This window comes from Marmota monax, unplaced genomic scaffold, assembly GCF_021218885.2.
Source record: "Marmota monax isolate L192 unplaced genomic scaffold, Marmota_monax_Labrador192_F-V1.1 WCK01_AAM20220418_F8-fsc00070, whole genome shotgun sequence".
In the NCBI taxonomy this organism is placed as follows: domain Eukaryota; kingdom Metazoa; phylum Chordata; class Mammalia; order Rodentia; family Sciuridae; genus Marmota; species Marmota monax.
The window spans coordinates 1,957,039-1,977,531 of NW_026692116.1; the positions used below are offsets into that span (position 1 = coordinate 1,957,039).

The window sequence follows — 20,493 nt, forward strand, 5'->3', positions numbered from 1 at the left end:
GGTGATCTCAAAGGGGATTGTGGGATGCTGATATCTTCCTGTCTTTGCTTCCTGGCTTCCATGAGATGAAAAATTTACTCACCACATGCCTCACCATGATGTTCTGCCTTGCCACAGGTCCAAAAGCAACAGAGCCTACTGGTCATGGACTGAAACCTCTGAGACCATGACTAAAAACAAACCTTCCTTCTTTTTAAGTGCAATATTTTAGGTATTTTGTTTTAGTGTCAGATAACTAATACACGTGTCTTAAGTTTTAATTGAAAATGAGGATAAGTCTAAGATAAGAGCATGCCACATATGTTCTTTAATTTGATATAATATAAATGCTCTTTAGCACAGTAGCTATTAATGTTATCGGTATTCAATTTCTTGGCCCCATGTGATATTTTGGTCAACGGCCCGAAGCCCCCTCCAAGCATATCCTATTATCTCAAGGGCATATCCACAGCTCATGACTCCCACTGAAGATACTTAACCACATTCTAAAGTCTTGTGAACATTCTCCTCAGCCTCCAGGTGGTTCATTCTTAACTTTGAGTATAGAACATTAGCCAAGTTAGTGAAAAGTCATAGTTTGTAATTGTAAATATCCTTTTAGACAATGTTGTTTGGGTTTTAAAAGTCTGGGAGATGGAAATTAATCACAAAATAACTGATCTTTTCCCATACTTAGGAGCTCTCACTAATACACCACTTCTCTAAAAACCTGAAAACTATTAGCAAAGAAGTGAGCCTGTGATGAATAAAAGGCAAAGCAGGATCTTCTGCTGTAGAACCTCTCTGGTTTGTGATCAGACTTCTTCCTTGGATTATAGACACAGTTTGGGAAAGTCAGTTCAATCTAACTAAAATGATAAGACTATAGTTCTGTGTCACATGATCAAAGATGCTGTGTTAGTTTTCAGTGCAGCTGTACCATAATTACCATAAATTTAGAAGTTTAAAAGAACACAAACTTACTATCTTACAACACAGATTTATCATCTTACAGTTTTGGAGATCAGAAGTCCAAAAATCAATGTTACTGAACTAAAATCATGTTGCTTGGTTTCAGAATTTGGGGATACATTCCTTCCTCAAGATGGGGCCTTTCCTCCCTCAAATCTCTCTCTCTTTCTCTCTCTCTCACTCTTTCTTCTATCGTCACATCTCCTTCTCTGACTCTGACTCTCCTTGCACCCCCCTTCACCTATAGGTCTCCTTGTGATCCTTGGCCCATCCAGATAATCCAGGAAAATCTCCCCATCTCAAGATCTTTACATGTGCAAATTAAATAATGTGTTATTATTTTGTCTAGGTGTGGATCATATATTCTTTCCTTTGTCATAGGGCCAATATATTATCAGTCCCAGTTTATATTTTGCAGTCAAGACTTCTAATGGGACAAGCTGACATTCAAAGAAGCTAGTCAAATAAAAAGCAGGTATCAGCATGCACTTTATCACATCACCAAGAGAATCAAAACAGTATGATAGTAAATTTGACTTCTTGTCATGATGAATTCTTCTTTCAGTGCTATGTTATCAGAAAGAGAGAGTATTGTTATAATGTAATTTATATAGTGCCTTCCCCTGAGTGATGAACAGAATATTCCTTAGGATCCTCAGAGAATTAGTCTCTCTATCTCTTTTTATCCTGGCTCAGCCACTCCAGCAATATAATATCCAGCAATATAATATCTGTGTGCAAGAATAAACCAGATCCACTAAATTTAAGGATGTTCACTTAAATAAATTCCTTTTGGAGTTTCTTTCTTTTTCATTTTCTTCCCCACCCCCATTTGAAAATATCATTCTTTGGGTTCTATTGAACCATTGACCCACATTAGATTAATTAGGTCAATTAAACTTTATATAGTAATTATCACTCAGATGGCTCTGAATAATATCCTTTTAATAAAGATATGCTTTGAAGAGATTATCAGTTTAAATTCCTGCTACATAGTAGCATTAAGGAAAAACTTGCATTTAGCAATTCTTTCTGCAGTGTGGCTTTGAGTATAGCAATGCTATTGGGTAGATAAAGCTTAAGGACTTTGCCTTGATGAGTTGATTATTCACATTCATACATTGTTAAAAGCCACATGGGTAGTTTCCATCACAGAGGCTATTGGTAACCCTGAATGCTAAGCCTAACTCAGGGAAACTCCTTCTCTTTCTCTAACCTGTCAACACTAATTCCTACATTTTCGACTCATACTTGCCCCAGTGCCTAACCTCAGACTCCCAACAGCCAACAGGACTATTTGAAATTTTTTAGCTATCTGCTTCTGTCCATCAACATCCCCATAGTTTATCTGAATAATGACAATGGGTATCACCTGATGAATTCTAGGCATTTCATATTCATTATTCCTAATTGTTATCTTGAGTTAACTCACTGAGAAATATTTGTTGAAATATTTATTCTAGATACTGGAGATAGAACCAATTGGATATCCTTCTCCCCATGTAATAGTTGAGGGAAAAGGGACTTAAAAGACTCAAGTGACAAGTCCCAGGCCTTGCAGAGCATCCTTGTGGGTGAAGCCCAGAGTCTCACTGCTGCAACAGCTCAGTTCACACCACGTGTCCCTCATCCCCAACCTCTTCCAGCTGGGGAGCTGGAACTGCTCTCTGATCTGGTGAGGATGCTTGAATATCTTTTCAACTGTTTAGGGCATGATGTTAGAAAAATTAAAAGGCACTTTAGAAATAAATATGAAAAATAGAGAACTCAAAATCACTCAGAACACATGTTCTATTGTTAGTAATTAAAGGTATATTTATTTATTTATTTTGGGGGATTAATTTCAGGATTCTGATGCACAGAAACCGTGTGAAAAGTTGACATATTTCTGAAGTGAATACATACAAATGAAATGGGAGGTAGTTTCAGGTGTACCCCTTTTGCTTTCTCTCAGTTCCTGGTGTAGAGAATAAAATAGTGTCAGTAGTGCACTGACCTTAGAGTGTCTCACACTCTCTTATCTCACACAACACTAAATAGGACTCTTGAGTAAGTTTACTCAATTGCTGAGAAGTCGACATTTGGATGGCCTGAGATACGGAGATAGCTTTGTTTTTGCTTGTTCAGTTTTTTTGTCATGCATTTTCGGTTTCAGAATTTTGTAGGAATCAGAAAATTTCATACCGGGAATGTAAAATGATATATTTCTGGAGGGCAATTTGACAATTTGTTTCAAAATTTAAATATGCATTTCCAGCAAAAGGCAAATAGTGGCTGCGTGTGGTGGCACACACCTGTAATCCCAGTGGCTGGGGAGGCTGAGGCAGGAGGATTTTGAGTTCAAAGCCAGCCTCAGCAAAACAAGGTGCTAAGCAACTCCCTGAAACCCTGTCTCTAAATAAAATACAAAATAGGGCTGGGGTGTGGCTCAGTGGCTGAGTGCCCCTGAGTTCAATCTCCAGTACCCGGCAACCCGCCCCCCCCACCCCCCCACCCCCGGCCCCCCGCAAAGACAAATAGTTACATTTGTAAGAATGCTCATTACAATACTGGTTGTAACAGAAAACTGAGACTACTATAAATATATATCAATAGGTAGCCATTAAATAAACTGTGCACATCCACAAAGATACTACATAAAATGATTAGATATATAAATACATTTATATTATATTGCTAAGTAAAAAAATTAATAACAGGTCATAATCTCATTTTAAACTCTGTGTGTGTGTGTGTGTGTGTGTGTATGGATGGATATATGCCAAAACATGTTAAATGTGATTATAACAAAGTAGTGGGATTGAGGGTAATTTTACATTCTTTGTGCATTTCTGTGTTATCTGGAAACTTTTCTGTTCTCTTTTATTCCCATTTTGTAGTTGGATCACCTAACCCCTTCTACTGGCTGCCCACACGAATACACATTGACAACTATTTTAATGTGTTTTATGTAAATTTTCTAGTTTTATGTATACTTCTACTGTGATGGTAATTTTATGTGTAATTTTAATAGGGTTTGACCCTCTAGAGAACCTTGACTAATATATATATACACAATATATTTTTGCTTCTTGTACAGGTATTTCAAATTTACTTACACTCACATCCTATTTCTTACATTTTTACCTAGACTACACCTTTAGATCTATATAGCTATGTGTAAATCTAGTCTAATGCATACAACTGTTGATTTTTTTTAAATATAGGTATTGTAAATTCTAAGAATAAGCATGTGCTACTTTCATAATCAGAAAAAAAGTTCAAGGAAGTTATTTTTATTGTGAAGACAAAAAGAAATGGGAAACAACCTTTCTTTTAACATAAGAGCAGACATAGGTTACAAAATAACTGTAAATGATTTTGTCAATGGAATTATCCAAATGGAAAAATATCTATTATACTGGAGATTCTGTTTTACTAAGAACCTCTACATTAATAAAACACTTGGATGCAGGAAACTCTTTTTTTAAAAATAAATACAAATAATTCAGAGAGAAAAGCAAATGTTTCTTCCTATGTAGACTCTAAAATATTTCACTTATTTTAGTAGGCAAAAATTTCAAAAGACAAAGTTATTTTGAAAGTGAAAAGTAGTGATATGAACTTATTACAGTGTGTTCTCACTATATATTAAAAATGAAATTAATATCATTTAAAATAAAAGAAGTATGACATTGTAATGCAAACAGAAATTAAGGAAAATCCCAAAAGAATAGGAAACGGTTGATGGACAGCACAAGAAAATGAAAAGACAGAGGAAGCAATAAAGTCTATTGGGAAAAACTTGAAATTTATATATTGAAAGTTCATAATTTTTAACACAAAAATCTAATAATAACTGCTAATCCCTTTCCTTTCTTTAAACTTTAATTTAAGGATAAAAATAGAACTTCAAGAGTAACTTTATTCAGTCATATTTTTTATAAGATAGACATCTAATACTCTTCGTAAAGATTTGTGTTTAACTTTCAAACTTTTCTTCAAAACAACCTCATGTTCCTATATGAGAGGTATAAAAAAAAAGAAATCACATAGACTATATATTATGAGAGGAAAATAGAAAAATGGTAATCAAATTTCAAAGTAGATGTCAGTGGAGTACTATGATCCCAGAAAAGCTAAGAAAGAACTGTGCTTCTCTCCCCTATTAGAATAATTTTCACTGTTAAGAGCAGAGGAGCTTTATAACACATCTCTGGCAGCCAATACCAAGCAGCTCTTACTAAGAGTGTTTTGTTGAAAACAGAGCTCCCCTACCCCCTTCATCCCCTTGTCCAGATATTTGGCTTCAAAATGAAGTCACTTACCCAGGAAAGATAAATAAATGGTCTTCAGAGACCCAAAGGCAGGTCAAAAAAGCACATTAAAGTACAGAAGTTTAAGTGTGAAAACAACCAAAATAGGCGTCCGAGGGTTCAGGGATAAATGGAAAGAAGGGATGTATACTATTGTTGACAGATGACCTAAATGCAGAAAGTGACCGGAATAATGACCAAATGATCTAGAGAGAAGTCATAACTATCTTCCTTCTCTAGGAACTAGAGTTTAAATTAGAAACCAAGACCATAGAATATGTCTTAACTAAAAGGTTGCTTGAATTTGCCTTAGATTCTCCAACCAAAAAAACTATAAAGATTAGGAAAAGCATGGGTTTTGACAGACAATTTGATGTAACTTTAAAGATGTAGCCATCATCTCATTCATTTCTAGGCAGAATAGCTTATTGGTTCTGCTAGGAATTTTTGAATTCCTAAAGTTCAAGCTCTGGAAAACTTTTGCAAATTTAGTTTTCCTCATCTGTAGAGTAAGAAGAAAATACATATATGTGTATATATAGATAGATAGATGCAGATATCTACATATACATATCTAGATATAGATACCTATACACGTACACACACACGAGAATTCAAACCATAGGATTATTAAGATGATTAATCTAAATAAATCTTCTAAAGGGCTTAGGACAAGTTCTGGCACCTAGTACATATTCAATATATTTAGCAGGTATTGTAGTAGTTTGTAGAAAAAGCAAGAGTGGTGAATGTTTATCATTTGTGCATCCATATGCCTGAGACATCAATGGGAGATTAGTATGTTGAAATGTTTTTGATAGACCTTATTCAATGTGAAGAAGACATTATTTGCCACTCACATTAGGAAATGAAACTTCTTTCAGATCTATCGCTAATAATACAGCGGGCACAAATCTCACTCCGTAATTTCAAGTATACAGGAAACATTGTTTTAATTTCTTTTTAAAGTCCCCATTCCACTAAGATGTTAGAAAATAATCTCAGTCAACTCAAGGCTCCCCCACCCATGCTCATAATAATCCTGAAGGACACAATCCTGAAAAAATAAAATCCCAAATGATGAAATCCTGAAAGTTGAAATCCAGAAAATTGCAATTCTCCAGGGGTTGGGGGAGGCTATATAAGGTATAGAAAGCCAAATTCTGGGGAAAGGACTGGCCACACTATACAGCAATGACAAAAACTTCCGTTTAATAATACACCATTTGTCAGCATTGGTATTTCTTTCAGCTAATGAAATTACAGGAACTTTTAAGGAAGTAAAGTTGCATTTACCTGAAGAAGCCAGAAGGAAGTTTGATCACCAGTATAGTTTCTGCCAAATCTTTGGTCTGTACATGAGTGCCTACAGAAAGGATTTCTGCATATCCAATACAATATAGAAGCATGGTACAGAAGATGGGAAAATGTATTAGGGAACACTCATGTTGGTGTATAATGAATCATTCAAGAGTGTGTCATGTAAAAAGTGAATGTGAATGGATTCTCCAAGCACAGCCATGCCCTAAATGGAAAAAAAAAAATCACTATTCATCATATGCGAGACTTCAAAATATTGTAAAGTTGGCCAGTTTATAAGAACTCCCTCCCCACAACTGCCTATAACCTATCCTTGAAACACACTCTCATGTGTCTCAGGCCATGCATAGATTGGGTGTGTGAGCTATGCGCATTTGAGCATATGGGAGGACTGGCCTGGTGTTGCATGCTCTTTGGGCCGTGCAACACATGTATGTGCTTTCCTCTTGCTCTGTGTAACTTGCCAAGATGTCCATCAATCTACTGACCACAAGACATCACAAAGCTAGACTCAACCCCCTGAAACCTGACCCCTTGTCTTATTTGGAAAGAACATTCCATCAAATCTCCCTATGTGTGCCCCCCCCATAAAAATAAAGAATCCAGATGCAAGCTCTCTTTCCAATGAACCCCTAAGGTAGAGAGCCATCCCATATTTTGAAAAGGTATTTTGGAGTGCTTGCATGCTTTCTTCACCGTTTTCTCAGTTATTGATGTAGTCCGATTTTATGAACCAGCATAGGTCACCAGCTGGGCTAGCTGGAGATACTCATATGTTGAAATATTTTAGTTTTTGTTTTTCCTTTTTAAAGTTTTTTCTCCAACTATTTTAAATTGTCATCATTATTTTTTACAATGTGCTATACTCTGCATTTCATCTTTGCATCATTTCCAATACTGGAGGTACAAATTGAGTACCTCAGAGAGTTCTAATTCATTTTATGCATTTTTTGCAAATTTGACTCCACAAAAGTGCCTTTGCACAACAATATTGAGTTTGTGTGTAATCATTGTGTGTGTGTAAAAATATTAAAACTTCTTCAATTAATGAAGAAATGTCCTCTTTTGTACATCTGCATTTGTAAAAGATAACATTTCTTCAGATCTTGACTCTTAGGATGACTTAATATGTGGTGTAAGCCATCATGGTTTTGGATTGATCTTGTAAAAAGACTTAGGTTGTCCACTATGGTATTTCAGATGAGCATGGTTTTAAAGCTGGGTCCACAAATTACCCACTGTAGTGATATGTATTTACAGACTTCACTGTCTGTCCAATTTCTTTATGAATATAGTTCATCTGCTCATAACTGTTATTCCTATACAACTTGAGTGTTTATGCTTGCAAAAATAGTATTTTATAATTACCTATTTTGTTTTGTAAAGTTTTCTAGAAAGTGTTCTATCATGTTTTTGTTTCTCATATAAATCCCCCTTTATAATGTTAATACATAAAAATATAAATAAATGTCTTAAAGAAGTTTTACATCATTTTTTTCAGTTATAATTTTTTTGGAATTTTGATCTTTCTGGATTTTAGATTTTAGAGAGTTTGATCTTTTGGATTTCAACATTTGGTATTATGGCATTCAAGACTGTGTATTCTGGCATTATGATGTAAATGACCCCATACCCTATAACACTAGATTATATATGTTCCAGGAGGTAATAACATTTTGTTAGTTGTCATCATCTGGCTATGCTACTATCTGCTGAGGCATACAGTCTAGTCCTGGTTGGTGAGTCCCCTAAATTTAAAGCTGTGTCCCCCTTGTGTTGGACACTAGATTCTGTGACTTTTGGGACAGAGAAAAAATGAGTAGTGGGACACTAAAAGGATTCTCAGCCCTCTACTAGCCCCTGGCTCATGGAAAAAGATCCTGCTTCTCCTTCATGCCATGCGACACAATAAAGGTACTTTATGAGGCTATTTCAGGCCCACTTCTAAGTCTAACATACCACTGTTATCTCTTTATATTCCTCCTGTGTCATTAACAGGGTGAATTCTGGGATTTGTCACCTTCCCAGATTAAATTGAAAAAGTGATATTCCTTCTTCTCTTGAGTCTCCAAAATTAAGGGGAGGGGAGTATTCTATTATACTTTAAACCTTCTGCCCACCCCACTTTAGAAGAAATCCAGAAGGAAGCTGGAAGTGGATCTTCTTTGAGGTACCCAGCATCTAAGTGATTTTCTTTTCCTCTGACTTCTCTCCTTTTCCACAAGTCTATAGAATCTCCACTTTGGGGCACAGAAAAAAAACTTTTTGACCCATTAGGCACTTTCCAATTCTTTTGTGTTGGTCTGGATCTTGGCTTTTGAAATTTAAAAAAAAAAATCAAGAATTTCACAACTCTTCCTTGAAGAATATCTACTTCATAATCTAGCTGCCTCAACAAGGGAAGCAGCAGGGAAAAAAAAGTAAAAATAAACTACCAACAATATTGGTTAATACAGCAAAATACATCAAAGTACATGTCTGTTTTTCCCTTTCCATCTAAAACCTCATTTTAAATACATGTAAGTAGTCTTCCAAATAAAATAGTTTCTTTTAGTTAAAAGCATAAATTGCTTTATATTCTATTGAAAAGTGCTTGACTTTTTAATTTCCTCTCAGCTCAAATTATAAATATTAATCACATAATTAAATGCATATATATGATCTTTATATCAGTCTTCCAGATGAGGAAGACTCATTGTCTTCAGTACTTTTTATTGCCTCTTCTTCTCTTTCCTTAAATCAATCTGTTCCTCAGTGACTTTTTGTCCCTTCTTAACTTTACTCCATCTTCTAACTTTCCTATTTGAATAATCCATTATCCAAAAGAATATGTAGCTTTGCTTTTTGCAAAATGTGTACTTGTCTGTGTGTTACCTCCTTAAGAAGTTCAGACATCATAGATTTAGGTAGACTCTAGAAAAACTTTAGAAATCAAGAGATATCTGGAAATATAACTTCATGGAGATAATATTAATTTTTAAAGCTATTAATAAAACTTTCAAGGCCCATATTTTTATTGCATTTTGATCACTCTAACTTGAATGAATCATCTATTTTTTGGCCCCTTGAAATAAGACTTAGTCATATTCATCTTTCCAGGATGTGCAGGGATATAGCTTGACATGACTATAGCCATCTTGGTTATAAATGCCATTTTATCTGTTAGGTGACCATGGTACCCACTCCAAACCCTACAAAATAAACAAAGTCATTAAGATAGCCAAACTGTTTCTTAGCTGATGTTTGACATGTTAATAGTTTTAGAGAAAGTCCAGGTATGTTCCAGTTGGCTGATGCCCACCTTTGTCTAGCTTAGCATATAAACCCCTTACTCCTGCTTTGGGATGTGGGGATCCTCCTATCTTGCAGCTGCCCAAGACATGTTTCTGTCTGTTAAGTCTTTAATAAATTATACTCTGTGCAATCCTGGATTTGTCTGCTTTTTATTGGGGCTCTCAGCAGTTTCCATGTTTGGCAGCTGGTTCTCATACACAAGGTTTTTCCCAGACTTCTGCAAGACACAATAGGTAGCATATAGTAGGTGTCCAAACACTATAGAATGAAAAAACAGTGAGATATTTGTTTCCAAACAACATGTTGTAGCAAGACCATCATAATCTACATATAACATATAGTATATGCCTGTAATGTTTCAAAATGGTAAGTGCAGCTACAATTATGTGTAAAGTTTTGTTTAGAAATGAGCTATTGCTGGGCATGATGGCCTATGCCTATAATTCCAGAGTCTCAGAGGCTGAGGCACGAGGATTGCAAGTTTCAAGCCAGCCTTAGTAATTTAGTGAGTTCCTAAGCAACTTAGTAAGACCCTGTCTAAAGAAAAAAAAAGGTGGGGGCTCGTGTGGAGAGTGGTGGGGACAGAGAATAGGAGGGCAGTGTCTGAGATTGGGGACTCTGATTACCTCATGGCTGTGGCATGGGAATGTTTCTGTGCAAAGGTGCAGGATGCCTAGCTGCTGTGGCAATGCCCTACATGAGAAGCATCTGCAGAAGAGTCCTATCAGCCTTGACCTTGATCTCAGGCCCATAGTTTCTCTGCCCTGCTAGACAGACAACCACAATGTTCACCAGCTTCACTACTTCTGAAGCTGCCTGCTTAACAGTAACTTTAAACAATGGACTTTCTTGAGAGCTACACAAAGCTCCTAACATTGCCTACATTGCAACTGTAGAATGTAACTGTAGAATAAGCTGCATTATGTTGCTAACTCTGTAACTTTCATGAATAGAAAGAATAATGCTTGCACAGTCTTTAATCTGACAATGAGACGTATCAATAAAGATTGCTGGGCCTGGGGCAATAGCTCAGTGGCACAGTTCTTGCCCAGCATGTGTGAGGCACTGGGTTCAATCCTCAGCACCACATAAAAATAAATAAAAACTAGCTACCCTGGCTAAAAAAAGTACAGTATGAGTGGGGGGAAAAAAAAAGATTGCTGGTGTAGTTCTTTAGACCTGCTTCTCCATCAAAGAGCAGTGCTCCACTTGATCTTAGCTGTTACCTTCACAATCTGCATCCATGAGTCTTTCTTTTTTAAAAAAATTATTTATTTTTATTAGGTGTATATAACAGTAGAATGAATTTTGATTTATTGTACACAACTACAGCACAACTTGTACATAATGTATCACCGTACCATATGTGTAGTCATACATGTACCTGGGGTAATAATGTCCATCACATTCCACCATCTTTGAGTCTTTATTTTTCTTATTCCCCTTTAACCCTCACTGGAAGCTACAAGATTGGCTGTGCTGGTCGTGGCAGGCTGGGTTGTGGCTCAGTGGTAAAGTGCCCTTAGGTTCAATCCCTGGTACAAAAAGAAAAGAACTATTATAGTTCATAGCTAGAAAAAGAATTTATTAACACAATTAAGGAAGAAAAGTGGAATGAAATACATTTACATTTCTGATCAAAAGACAAAAAGTTTAAAAAAGTGAGCATGGAGATACAACCCTTAATATTGAAGTAGAAAAAGCATGATACAACTTGGATTCCAGTTCTGTTTCTACCAATTATATGCTGAGAAACTAAGGGCAATTAATATTTTCTATTTGTTCCTTTTAGATATACATGATAGTAGAGTGTATTTTAGCATATTAACATATATAGAGCATAACTAATTAGGATCCCATTCTTGTGTTGTACATGATGTGGAGTTTCAGTCATGTATTCACATATGAACATAGGAATATTATGTCCAACTCATTCTACTGTCTTTCCTATTCCTATCTCCCCTCCCTTCCCTTCATCCTCCTTTGTCTAATCCAATGGACTTCTATTTTCCACACCATCCCCACCACCAATGTGTGTCAGCATCCACATCAGAGAGAATATTCGGCATTTGGATTTTGAGATTGGTTTATTTCACTTATCATGATAGTCTCAAGTTTCATCCATTTACAGGCAAGTGCCATGATTTCATTCTTCTTTATGACTGAGTAATATTTCATTGTGTATATATATCATAATTTCTTTATCCATTCATCTGTTGAAGTGCACCTAGGTTGGTTCCATAATTTTGCTATTGTGAATTGAGCTGCTATAAACATTGATGTGGCTGTGTCACTGCAGTATGTTGATTTTAAGTCCTTTGGGTATAAACCGAGGAGTGAGATAGCTGGGTCAAATGGTGGTTCCATTCCAAGTTTTCTGAAGACTCCATATTGCTTTCCATAGTGGTTACAATCTGCAGTTTCACCAGCAATGCATAAGTGTACCTTTCCCCCCACATCCTTGCCAACATCTATTGTTGCTTGTATTCTTGATAATTGCCATTCTTACTGGAGTGAGATGAAATTTCAGTGGTTTTAATTTGCATATCTCTAATTGCTAAAGGTATTGAATATATTTTCATATATTTGTTGACCATTGACCATTCGTATTTCTCCTGTGAAGTGCCTGTCCAGTCCTTTGCCCTTTTATTGATTGGGTTAATTGCTTTTTTGGTGTTAAGTTTTTAAGTTCTTTGTACACCCTGGAGATTAATGCTCTGAGTTACACGTGGCAAGGATTTTCTTCCATTCTGTAGATGCTCTATTCATGCTCTTGATTGTTCCTTTGCAGTGAAGAAGCTTTTTAATTTGACACCATCCCATTTATTGATTCTAGATTTTACTTCTTGAGCTTGGGAAATTAATATTTTGAGGGGTTCAATTTTCCCTAAAACAAACTGAAATTTTGAAGTAGAATCTCTAGGTTTTTTCATTGTATCAATTATTTCTCTTATTTAAAAATATATCAGATAACAATAGAAAGAATAAAAATAATTTAAAAAACAAAACTCATTATAAAGCAGTTATTTAAAAAATATATTTTAGTTAAAAAAAATGTTTCCAGACTAGGGATGTAACTCAGTGGTAGAGCACTTGCCTAGCATGCACAAGGCCCTGGGTTTGAGCCTCAGTGTGGGAGAGGAGGGTTATAATTTTTTTTAAATATTTTTTTTTTAGTTGTAGATGGACATAATATCTTTATTTATTTATTTTTATGTGGTGCTAGGGATCAAACTCAGTGCCTCATACATGTGAGGCAGGCGCTCTATCACTGAGCTACAGTCCCAACCCAAGGGTTATAATTTTTAACTGGTAAAGAGTTTAAGTTTTCAATCTGATCAACATAGAAACTAAAATAACAATGACTTTATAGTTAAGTGTTTAAAGGGTTGAAACTATCTGCTGTCATAAAGGGGTCCTCAGAAAAATGCTAGTGTTAGCTTAGTCAGAATTCTTTTTTAAAATAAAAATTTTACAGCTGTAATATATGTATGCAAGTGTAGGTTTATGCACATTTTTCTACTGTATTATTCTTTAAGATACAATTTAAAATTTTTTTATAAATTTATTTATTTTAATTAGGTATATATGACAGAAGAATGCACTTTGATTCATTGTACACAACTGCAGCACAACTTTTCACTTCTCTGTACACTATGTGGCGTTGCACCATGTGTGCAATTATACACGTACCTAGGGTATCAGAATATTATGAGGGTGTTTCTGTTTTGTCTTGCCAAAACATGCAGTAATTTTTAAGATGTGTTAGTTTAGGGAAAAGTTTCCAAATTGAAACAAAAATTGCTCTTTTGAATTGTCTGCTTTTATTATGTTAGTTGAAAACTCTATAGAGTGTTTAAGTACCTCTCAAGCTGCATAAAAAATACCCAGTTGATGCATGAGAATTATAAAGATAATTTATACAGTTGGTGAAGAAAAAAAACCTATTCTAAAAGGCAATTAAACAAGAGCTATATCATCCTATTACATTTTAAATAGGAAATATATGTACAGAAAATAATCATCATTACTATTATACTTGTCTTCTGGAATAGATCCTCTTAAAATTCTGATATTGTCTTCCTTCCTTTCCACATTATACAAGTGTTCCTTACACTTTAATGTGCACATAATCACCTGGGGATTTTGTTAAAATGCATATTCTGACTCAGACCACCTAGGGTGAAACCTAAGACACTGAGTTTTTAGCCAGCTTCCAGGCAGTTCCCATATTTCTAGTCTTTGGATCAGACTTTGAGTAGCAAGGTTTAAAACTATGGGCAGCCAAGAGTTGAAATGACAAAAGAAATGGCAGAATTTCCCTTTTTGTTTTGTTCCACAAACTAACCAATACTCAGACTGAAATTTACTTAGTTTAATTCTAAGCTTAGCTTACTTTTCTTTGCCCCAACTTCCTCCTCATTGGTGCCTTCTCTATTCCCACAAAAGTAAAAGTTCTTAAATACAGTCAATTGTTATTATCTAGGATGTCACAGGCAAATATTATCCATGTGAGTCATAGACTGGGGTTCTCAAAGAGTGGTTCCCTACAGTGCCTGATGAAAATGTTTTCTAGAAATAGGGTCAGAGTAAAGAGACTGGTAAATGAGTAAATTGTGCTAAAACTTAGAATAATGAGTAATTGAACAATCATTTCTATTTGGCTTTATAATGTATAATAATAAAAATTGTAGAAGACTTATTTTCTAATTATGTTTTACTTAAGGTAATGATAATACAGATTTGTATGCTCTGATCACATATCAACCAATAGAGTTGGTGAGGAGATACGGGTAGGGATATCTTCCTGAAAGAAAAAGTTTATGTAGAAGAAAGATCTTGGATAACATTTTTTTTTCCTATGGATGCTACATCTATGGAAACTCAAATCCATATGCAAATCAATGCAACTTGGATATTGTATTATTCCCCCCTTCTCAGTTGGTCATTTAAAGCGGTACAAACAGCTATCACTTACTGAACAAAACTATGAATCCATCCCTAAATTAAGTTTTCTATGCAGTGACTTATTAAATTCTCACTACATTCTTACAAGGTACATACTATTATGCCAACAAAGTAAGAAAACAGCCTACTGAGGAATTTTCAATTGAGAAAACCTTAAAGATTTTAATCCACCAGTGATTTTTGTGAAAAGCTCTGTTGTATGATTCACTGTATATAAATAAATAAATCCAATATATAACTTACAAATAGAAAAATTTAAGACTATTATTTATTTCATGAAAAGAACAGCCAGCAATTGGACTCCTTTAAGTGGCTAATATATATGTAACAGCACCATTGTTGTTGTTGGTTTTGAGTTACATATATTTAGCATACACACAATTTCCCAGGTAATCACTTAGGAGGTGAATCTATTATCTATGTGTTTCTCAAACTGACCTGATCATAAATACCATTTGGAATCTTTTTGTTAAAACTACAGAATCCCTAGTCCCCTCCATTGGAGATTTTGAATCAGTAGATCTGAGGTGAGGTTAAGGTACTCTATATATTTAATATCTTGTTCATTTTTTTAAAATGATGAAACAAGTTTGGGAGACAGTAGTCCACTGAATAAACCTGAGTTTCATTTAAAGCCCCTCCTAGTCGGGCCTTATATTTCAGACATCCATAAAATTAACCTATGTTTAAAAAAAAAATCTATCCATTTCCCCCCAAATAGATACTTTCCTCCTTTGCACCTTTGTTCAGGCAGTTTTCTATTTTTTTCCTCCACAAAACCTTATTCATCTTTCAAGGTTCAACTCAAATTTTAAACTTTCTATAAATAATTCCCTGACCCTCCAGCCAGGATTATATTCTTTCTTATATACACCCACAGCTATTTTAATCTCTTTTGCAGTGATTCTCTCAAAGTGTGGTCCATGGACCAGTAGGATCAGCACCATTTGGGAATCTGTTAGAAATTTAAATTCTCAGGAACTTTCCAGACACACTGAGTCATAAACTCAGGATAATCTGTTTCAAACAAGCCCTCTAGATGATTCCATGCACCTTTAAGTTTAAGAACCACTGCTCCAATGTATTCTAGATTTTATATTATAGACATACTTTGTTTTATTGTGCTTCACTTTATTGCACCTTACAGACATCACATTATTTATTATTTAAAGGCTTGGGGGCAACTCTGCATGCAGCAGGGCTATTGGTGCCATTTTTCCAACAGCTCAGATGACTGTTAGCATTTTTAGCAATAAAGTATTTTAAAATTAGGGTATATACATTTTTAAAGATATAATGCTATTGCATACATAATAGACTACAGTATAGTGTAAACATAGCTTTAATATTCACAGAGAAACCAAAAAAAGTTTGTGTGACTTACTTTACTGCAATATTTGCTTTATTGTTGTGGACCAAAACCTAACCTGCAATCTCTCTGAGGTATGCCTATACTGTATATCTTAACTTCTGTACTAGAATGTAAAGTAAGCTCCTTAAGAACAGGAACACTGTTTTCATTTTGCACAGTATCAACTACAGTGCTTTTCACTTAGCAGATCACAATGTTAGGTTGAATTAAATTGCTATTTCTTTAGTGTCAAAGTCTGTGTACATAAGATAAATAGATTTTAGTGCATCATTTTTTTTTTCATTTTAATGGTGTTTAAAAATCTTTAAAAGTAGTAGTTTGATTGATTCAGATACAGATCCATACCCATTGTAAAGAGGACAAAAATAAAGGAACTAGTTTCCCTTACTTTTCAACATGAGACAAAATCTCTTTTGTTCTAATCTTTTTATCTAAGCTTAATACATATAATTCCTTATAAATATTTACTAATAATAAAAATAACAATCTTATCTGGAAGTTTCTCATCTCTAAAGTTTTTATGCTTAAAGAAAATAAGTATTTTCTAAAATTTTTTAAGTGGGTATCTATGTATTAAATACATTAGAAATAAACATTGCTTATGGTACCCTATATGCTACTTATTAACAAAGTTAATCAAAGTTGAAGTTGAGACATAATTTATTGGAAAATAATATAAATACCTTTTGCTAAAGGTCAACAAAACAAGGTTTTTGAATTCATGACACTGAAAAAACAAACTAAACAAAACCAACAATCTATATTGATTAATATTTCATTTATCATTGCTCAAAATTAGATAACAGTTCAAACAGCCATGGGATTTCTAAAAATCTAAAATAGTAAATAATAAAATAAAACACATGAAAACCATATGAGTGAATAAACCATACAATAGATTCACTGACTTGACATTATTTTCCTTTCACAGAATAACCTTCTTAAGAAAAATTTAAAAATGAAAACTTATATTAGTCCTGTCAAAATTCAATCAAAATCCAATTGGTAACTACACAGTTATTTCTAAGTATAAATTTTTGAATTTCAATCAGCTTATTAAAACAAAGCTACAGTAAAAAGCATTTTTCAAGATGTTACAATATAATGGTCAAATCTTTATCTTTCATTGCACAAAAAAAATCAACAAAATTGATCTCATTTAAGATACAAAAATCTGAACAATTATGAACTACTTTTCAAAAATATAAAGCACAAAAAAAAATAAAAAACATCCTTTGTGACTAGCTATCTTTATACTTTATTCTGTATTAATAAGAAGCATTATTTTTTTGTTTGTTTTAGAAAATGCCATCAAATATTCCCAGAAAAGACTTCATTTCCTCAGCTTCATCATCAGGATGATACCTACTGGATAAAAAAAGCAAATGCAAAAATAACTATTTCTGTAAGACAATTTAAAAAAAATACACAATAAATAATACAATACTAACAGAACATATAAACTTGATTGCTGTGAGGTTAATATGTCAAATAAACTTCAGTATGTATAACCTTGCAAGAAACTTGTGGGTAAAAAAATTAGACTTTGTAAACTATAAAAGGACCAAATATCAGACATAATTTATTTAAATATATTGGAAAGTAATGTAATTTAATGAAAGTATAAACATACATGTAAACTTTGACACCTGCAGTTTCTCTTTAAAAAATGGCCAGAAGATTTAACCTGATAATTTCCCCTCCCTCCCTTCCTCCTTCTTTCTACCCTCCCTCCTTCTTCCCACCCTTTCTTCTTTCTTCCCTACCCCCCCTTCCTTCCTCCCTCCCTCTTTCTTTTTTTTTTGTACTGGGGATTGACCCCAGGGGTGCTTATTTTTTATTTTGAGACTGGGTTTCACTAAGTTCTTAGTGTCTCACTAAGTTGCTGAGGCTGACCTTCAACTTGGGATCCTTCTGTCTTACAGACTTCTGAGTTACTGAGATTATAGGCATATGCCACCACCCCTGGCTGTGACTTTTTTCATTGAACCTGTTGAATTGTGAAATAACTGTATAGCTCAAATACAACTGAACTTCTTAAAAATTAGCTGATTTCATTTGTATTTCTCAAATGATGCTACACTTTATACAAAAAAGCTATATTTGAATCAGTAAAAATAAGTTTATGAACTCAATATAGTTTCAAAAATTAGAATATTTGATGCTGTGAAATATCTTAAAAGAGCTTAGCTCACTACAGGTCTAAAATTTCAATGTCTTTAATATGTTTAGGTTCTGGTCTTTAAAATGAATCAAGGAAAAAGGAAAGCCGAATTTCTTTGTAAGATGTCTTTACTGACATAATCATGAATATATTAAGAGTTCTTACCTGGAATCAACTTCCTTTATGGATTCACTGTTTCTAAAAAAAAAATCTACTTTCTTGAAATTTGAAAAATTTGATATATTTTTGAAGTGAGTAAAGGACAGTTTCTCAATCTCTGGTGACAAACATTGCTTTTTTCTTTCCTGTAAATGGTCCTATATTTCGATGTAAAAAAATTGCAATCAATGAAAGTTTAAGTATTTAGGCAAAATTTATAGGAAAAACAAAGAAGTGCTTTTGCTTACAATATTTGCATTTCCAGCTTGTTGAGATAATTGTGTCATGGAGGATATATCAAACTTGGACATAGCAGAATTTGACAAACAAATGGCTGGCTTCTCGTGTGACGAAACAGAACTAAAAATTAAAATTAATTATTTGTAAAATATGGCAAATGGGAAAAACAAACCATTTTAATTTGCATTAATAGTGATTCTTTGGGGAGTACTATTTATCATATTTATCACAAAAAATTGATGCTGTTTCTTATACTCAAGGAGAACTTGGTGTATTTCCTTTCATTTAGACCATATCATAATTTATATATTCCAAATTTGATAATAGTACTATTTTAAGGGGCTATAGAAATAATCGTTCAACAATGTTTTAAAAATTTAGTCTTATGCTTAACTGTCCATCATCTGAAATTCTGTTTTGACAACAGCACTTTGAGAAACACACCTCTAACATTAACAGGGTTAAATTCACCAATACCATATATCTTCTCTGACACCTAATGACTTGATCCTCATCTCCAATTATGTCTCAAGAAAATATAAAGTTGTAAGAATAACAAACCAAAGTTTTTTAACACTTGCCTGTTTGACATTTCTCTTTGGAATTTGCTCTTTGACTGTTGGAAAGGTAGCTTACTTCCCCTGATACTTGAAATCAAAGTGTTTTCAGACCCTATATAAAGAGATAATAGTTTCAAATAAAATGCCAGTAAAGGGCTGAATGAAGTTTTTCACAAGTTCTATCAGGGAGCTGTCCAACAGATATGATCTGGTTAATAAAGGAATGACTAATTCTTTACAATATCAAATTTAATTTGCATAAAGTGAGGGCATAAAAGATAAAGGAGTAAAATTATAAAACAAAGGTTAGCTTATTAGTTACTATGTTAAAAGGTCTTCAAACCACCACTATTTATTTATTTATTTTTTAAATTCAGATAAATGATCAAGTTGAGATTCATTCAATATTTTCAATGGTCTTCATGTGATCATTTAGAAGTGCTCCACAAATGGGGGTAAGTAGCATTTATTGATTTTCCCAGTGATAAATCTATGCCTTCACAGAATTAGGCTACATCAAAGGATTAGCACGTTGCCTATTAACTTGCAGAACACAATAACATTTAATTGTGAGAAAGAGACTGCTAGTTGACATAGAAAATGATACATACTGATCTGATATAATAAAAAATTTTCAGGCCTATTTTGTGAAGGTGAGCAAATCCTTATCTTTCTGAGAAAAGCGTTTACTTTTTAGGGTAATTCTTAGGATCCTAAAACAACATTTCCAAGGCTAATTGCTTCTCTTAGAAATATATATGTATACTTTTAAAAAGAGCATACATTGGTATATATTAAAAATCAACAAACTATAATTTTAGGAACAAGAGTCTGTACTCAGAAGGCTGAAGGACTGATTTCCTTCTGTCAACCCTTATGGGTAAGAGTATCTCCATTTGTTATCTTGTCAAACACTTGACATGACTTTCAATTTCTGTTTCAGTGAAATGGAGTAACTGCCTGTAACTCAAAGAACTACATCTCATTATTTTGGGTTTGTATATTATTTAAATATAATTGCCCACACAGGAGAAACAAATCCTTTCTTTTGTACTTATTTATATCTAAAGTCAATATTTTGATTAGAAATAAAAGGTTTTTTTTTTTTTGCAAGCTGATGAATACTTTCAAAAATAGAATACTTTTGTCCTTCACAAAAAGTAGCAAACC

The 20,493-nt window shown here is 33.9% G+C and overlaps 1 protein-coding gene across 1 annotated transcript in view; it reads right to left on the reverse strand.

Moving 5' to 3' along the window:
* Positions 1–17,433: 17,433 nt before the first annotated feature.
* Positions 17,434–20,493, reverse strand: part of Hfm1 (helicase for meiosis 1) — a 96,812-nt gene continuing 93,752 nt past the window's right edge. Inside the window, exons 35-38 of the mRNA XM_058585152.1 lie at positions 19,345–19,435; positions 18,772–18,883; positions 18,530–18,681; positions 17,434–17,568 (exon numbers count right to left, since the gene is read on the reverse strand). Coding sequence (XP_058441135.1) covers positions 17,499–17,568; positions 18,530–18,681; positions 18,772–18,883; positions 19,345–19,435 — 425 coding nt within the window. The 3' untranslated portion in view covers positions 17,434–17,498. The remainder of the gene's footprint in view (positions 17,569–18,529; positions 18,682–18,771; positions 18,884–19,344; positions 19,436–20,493) is intronic.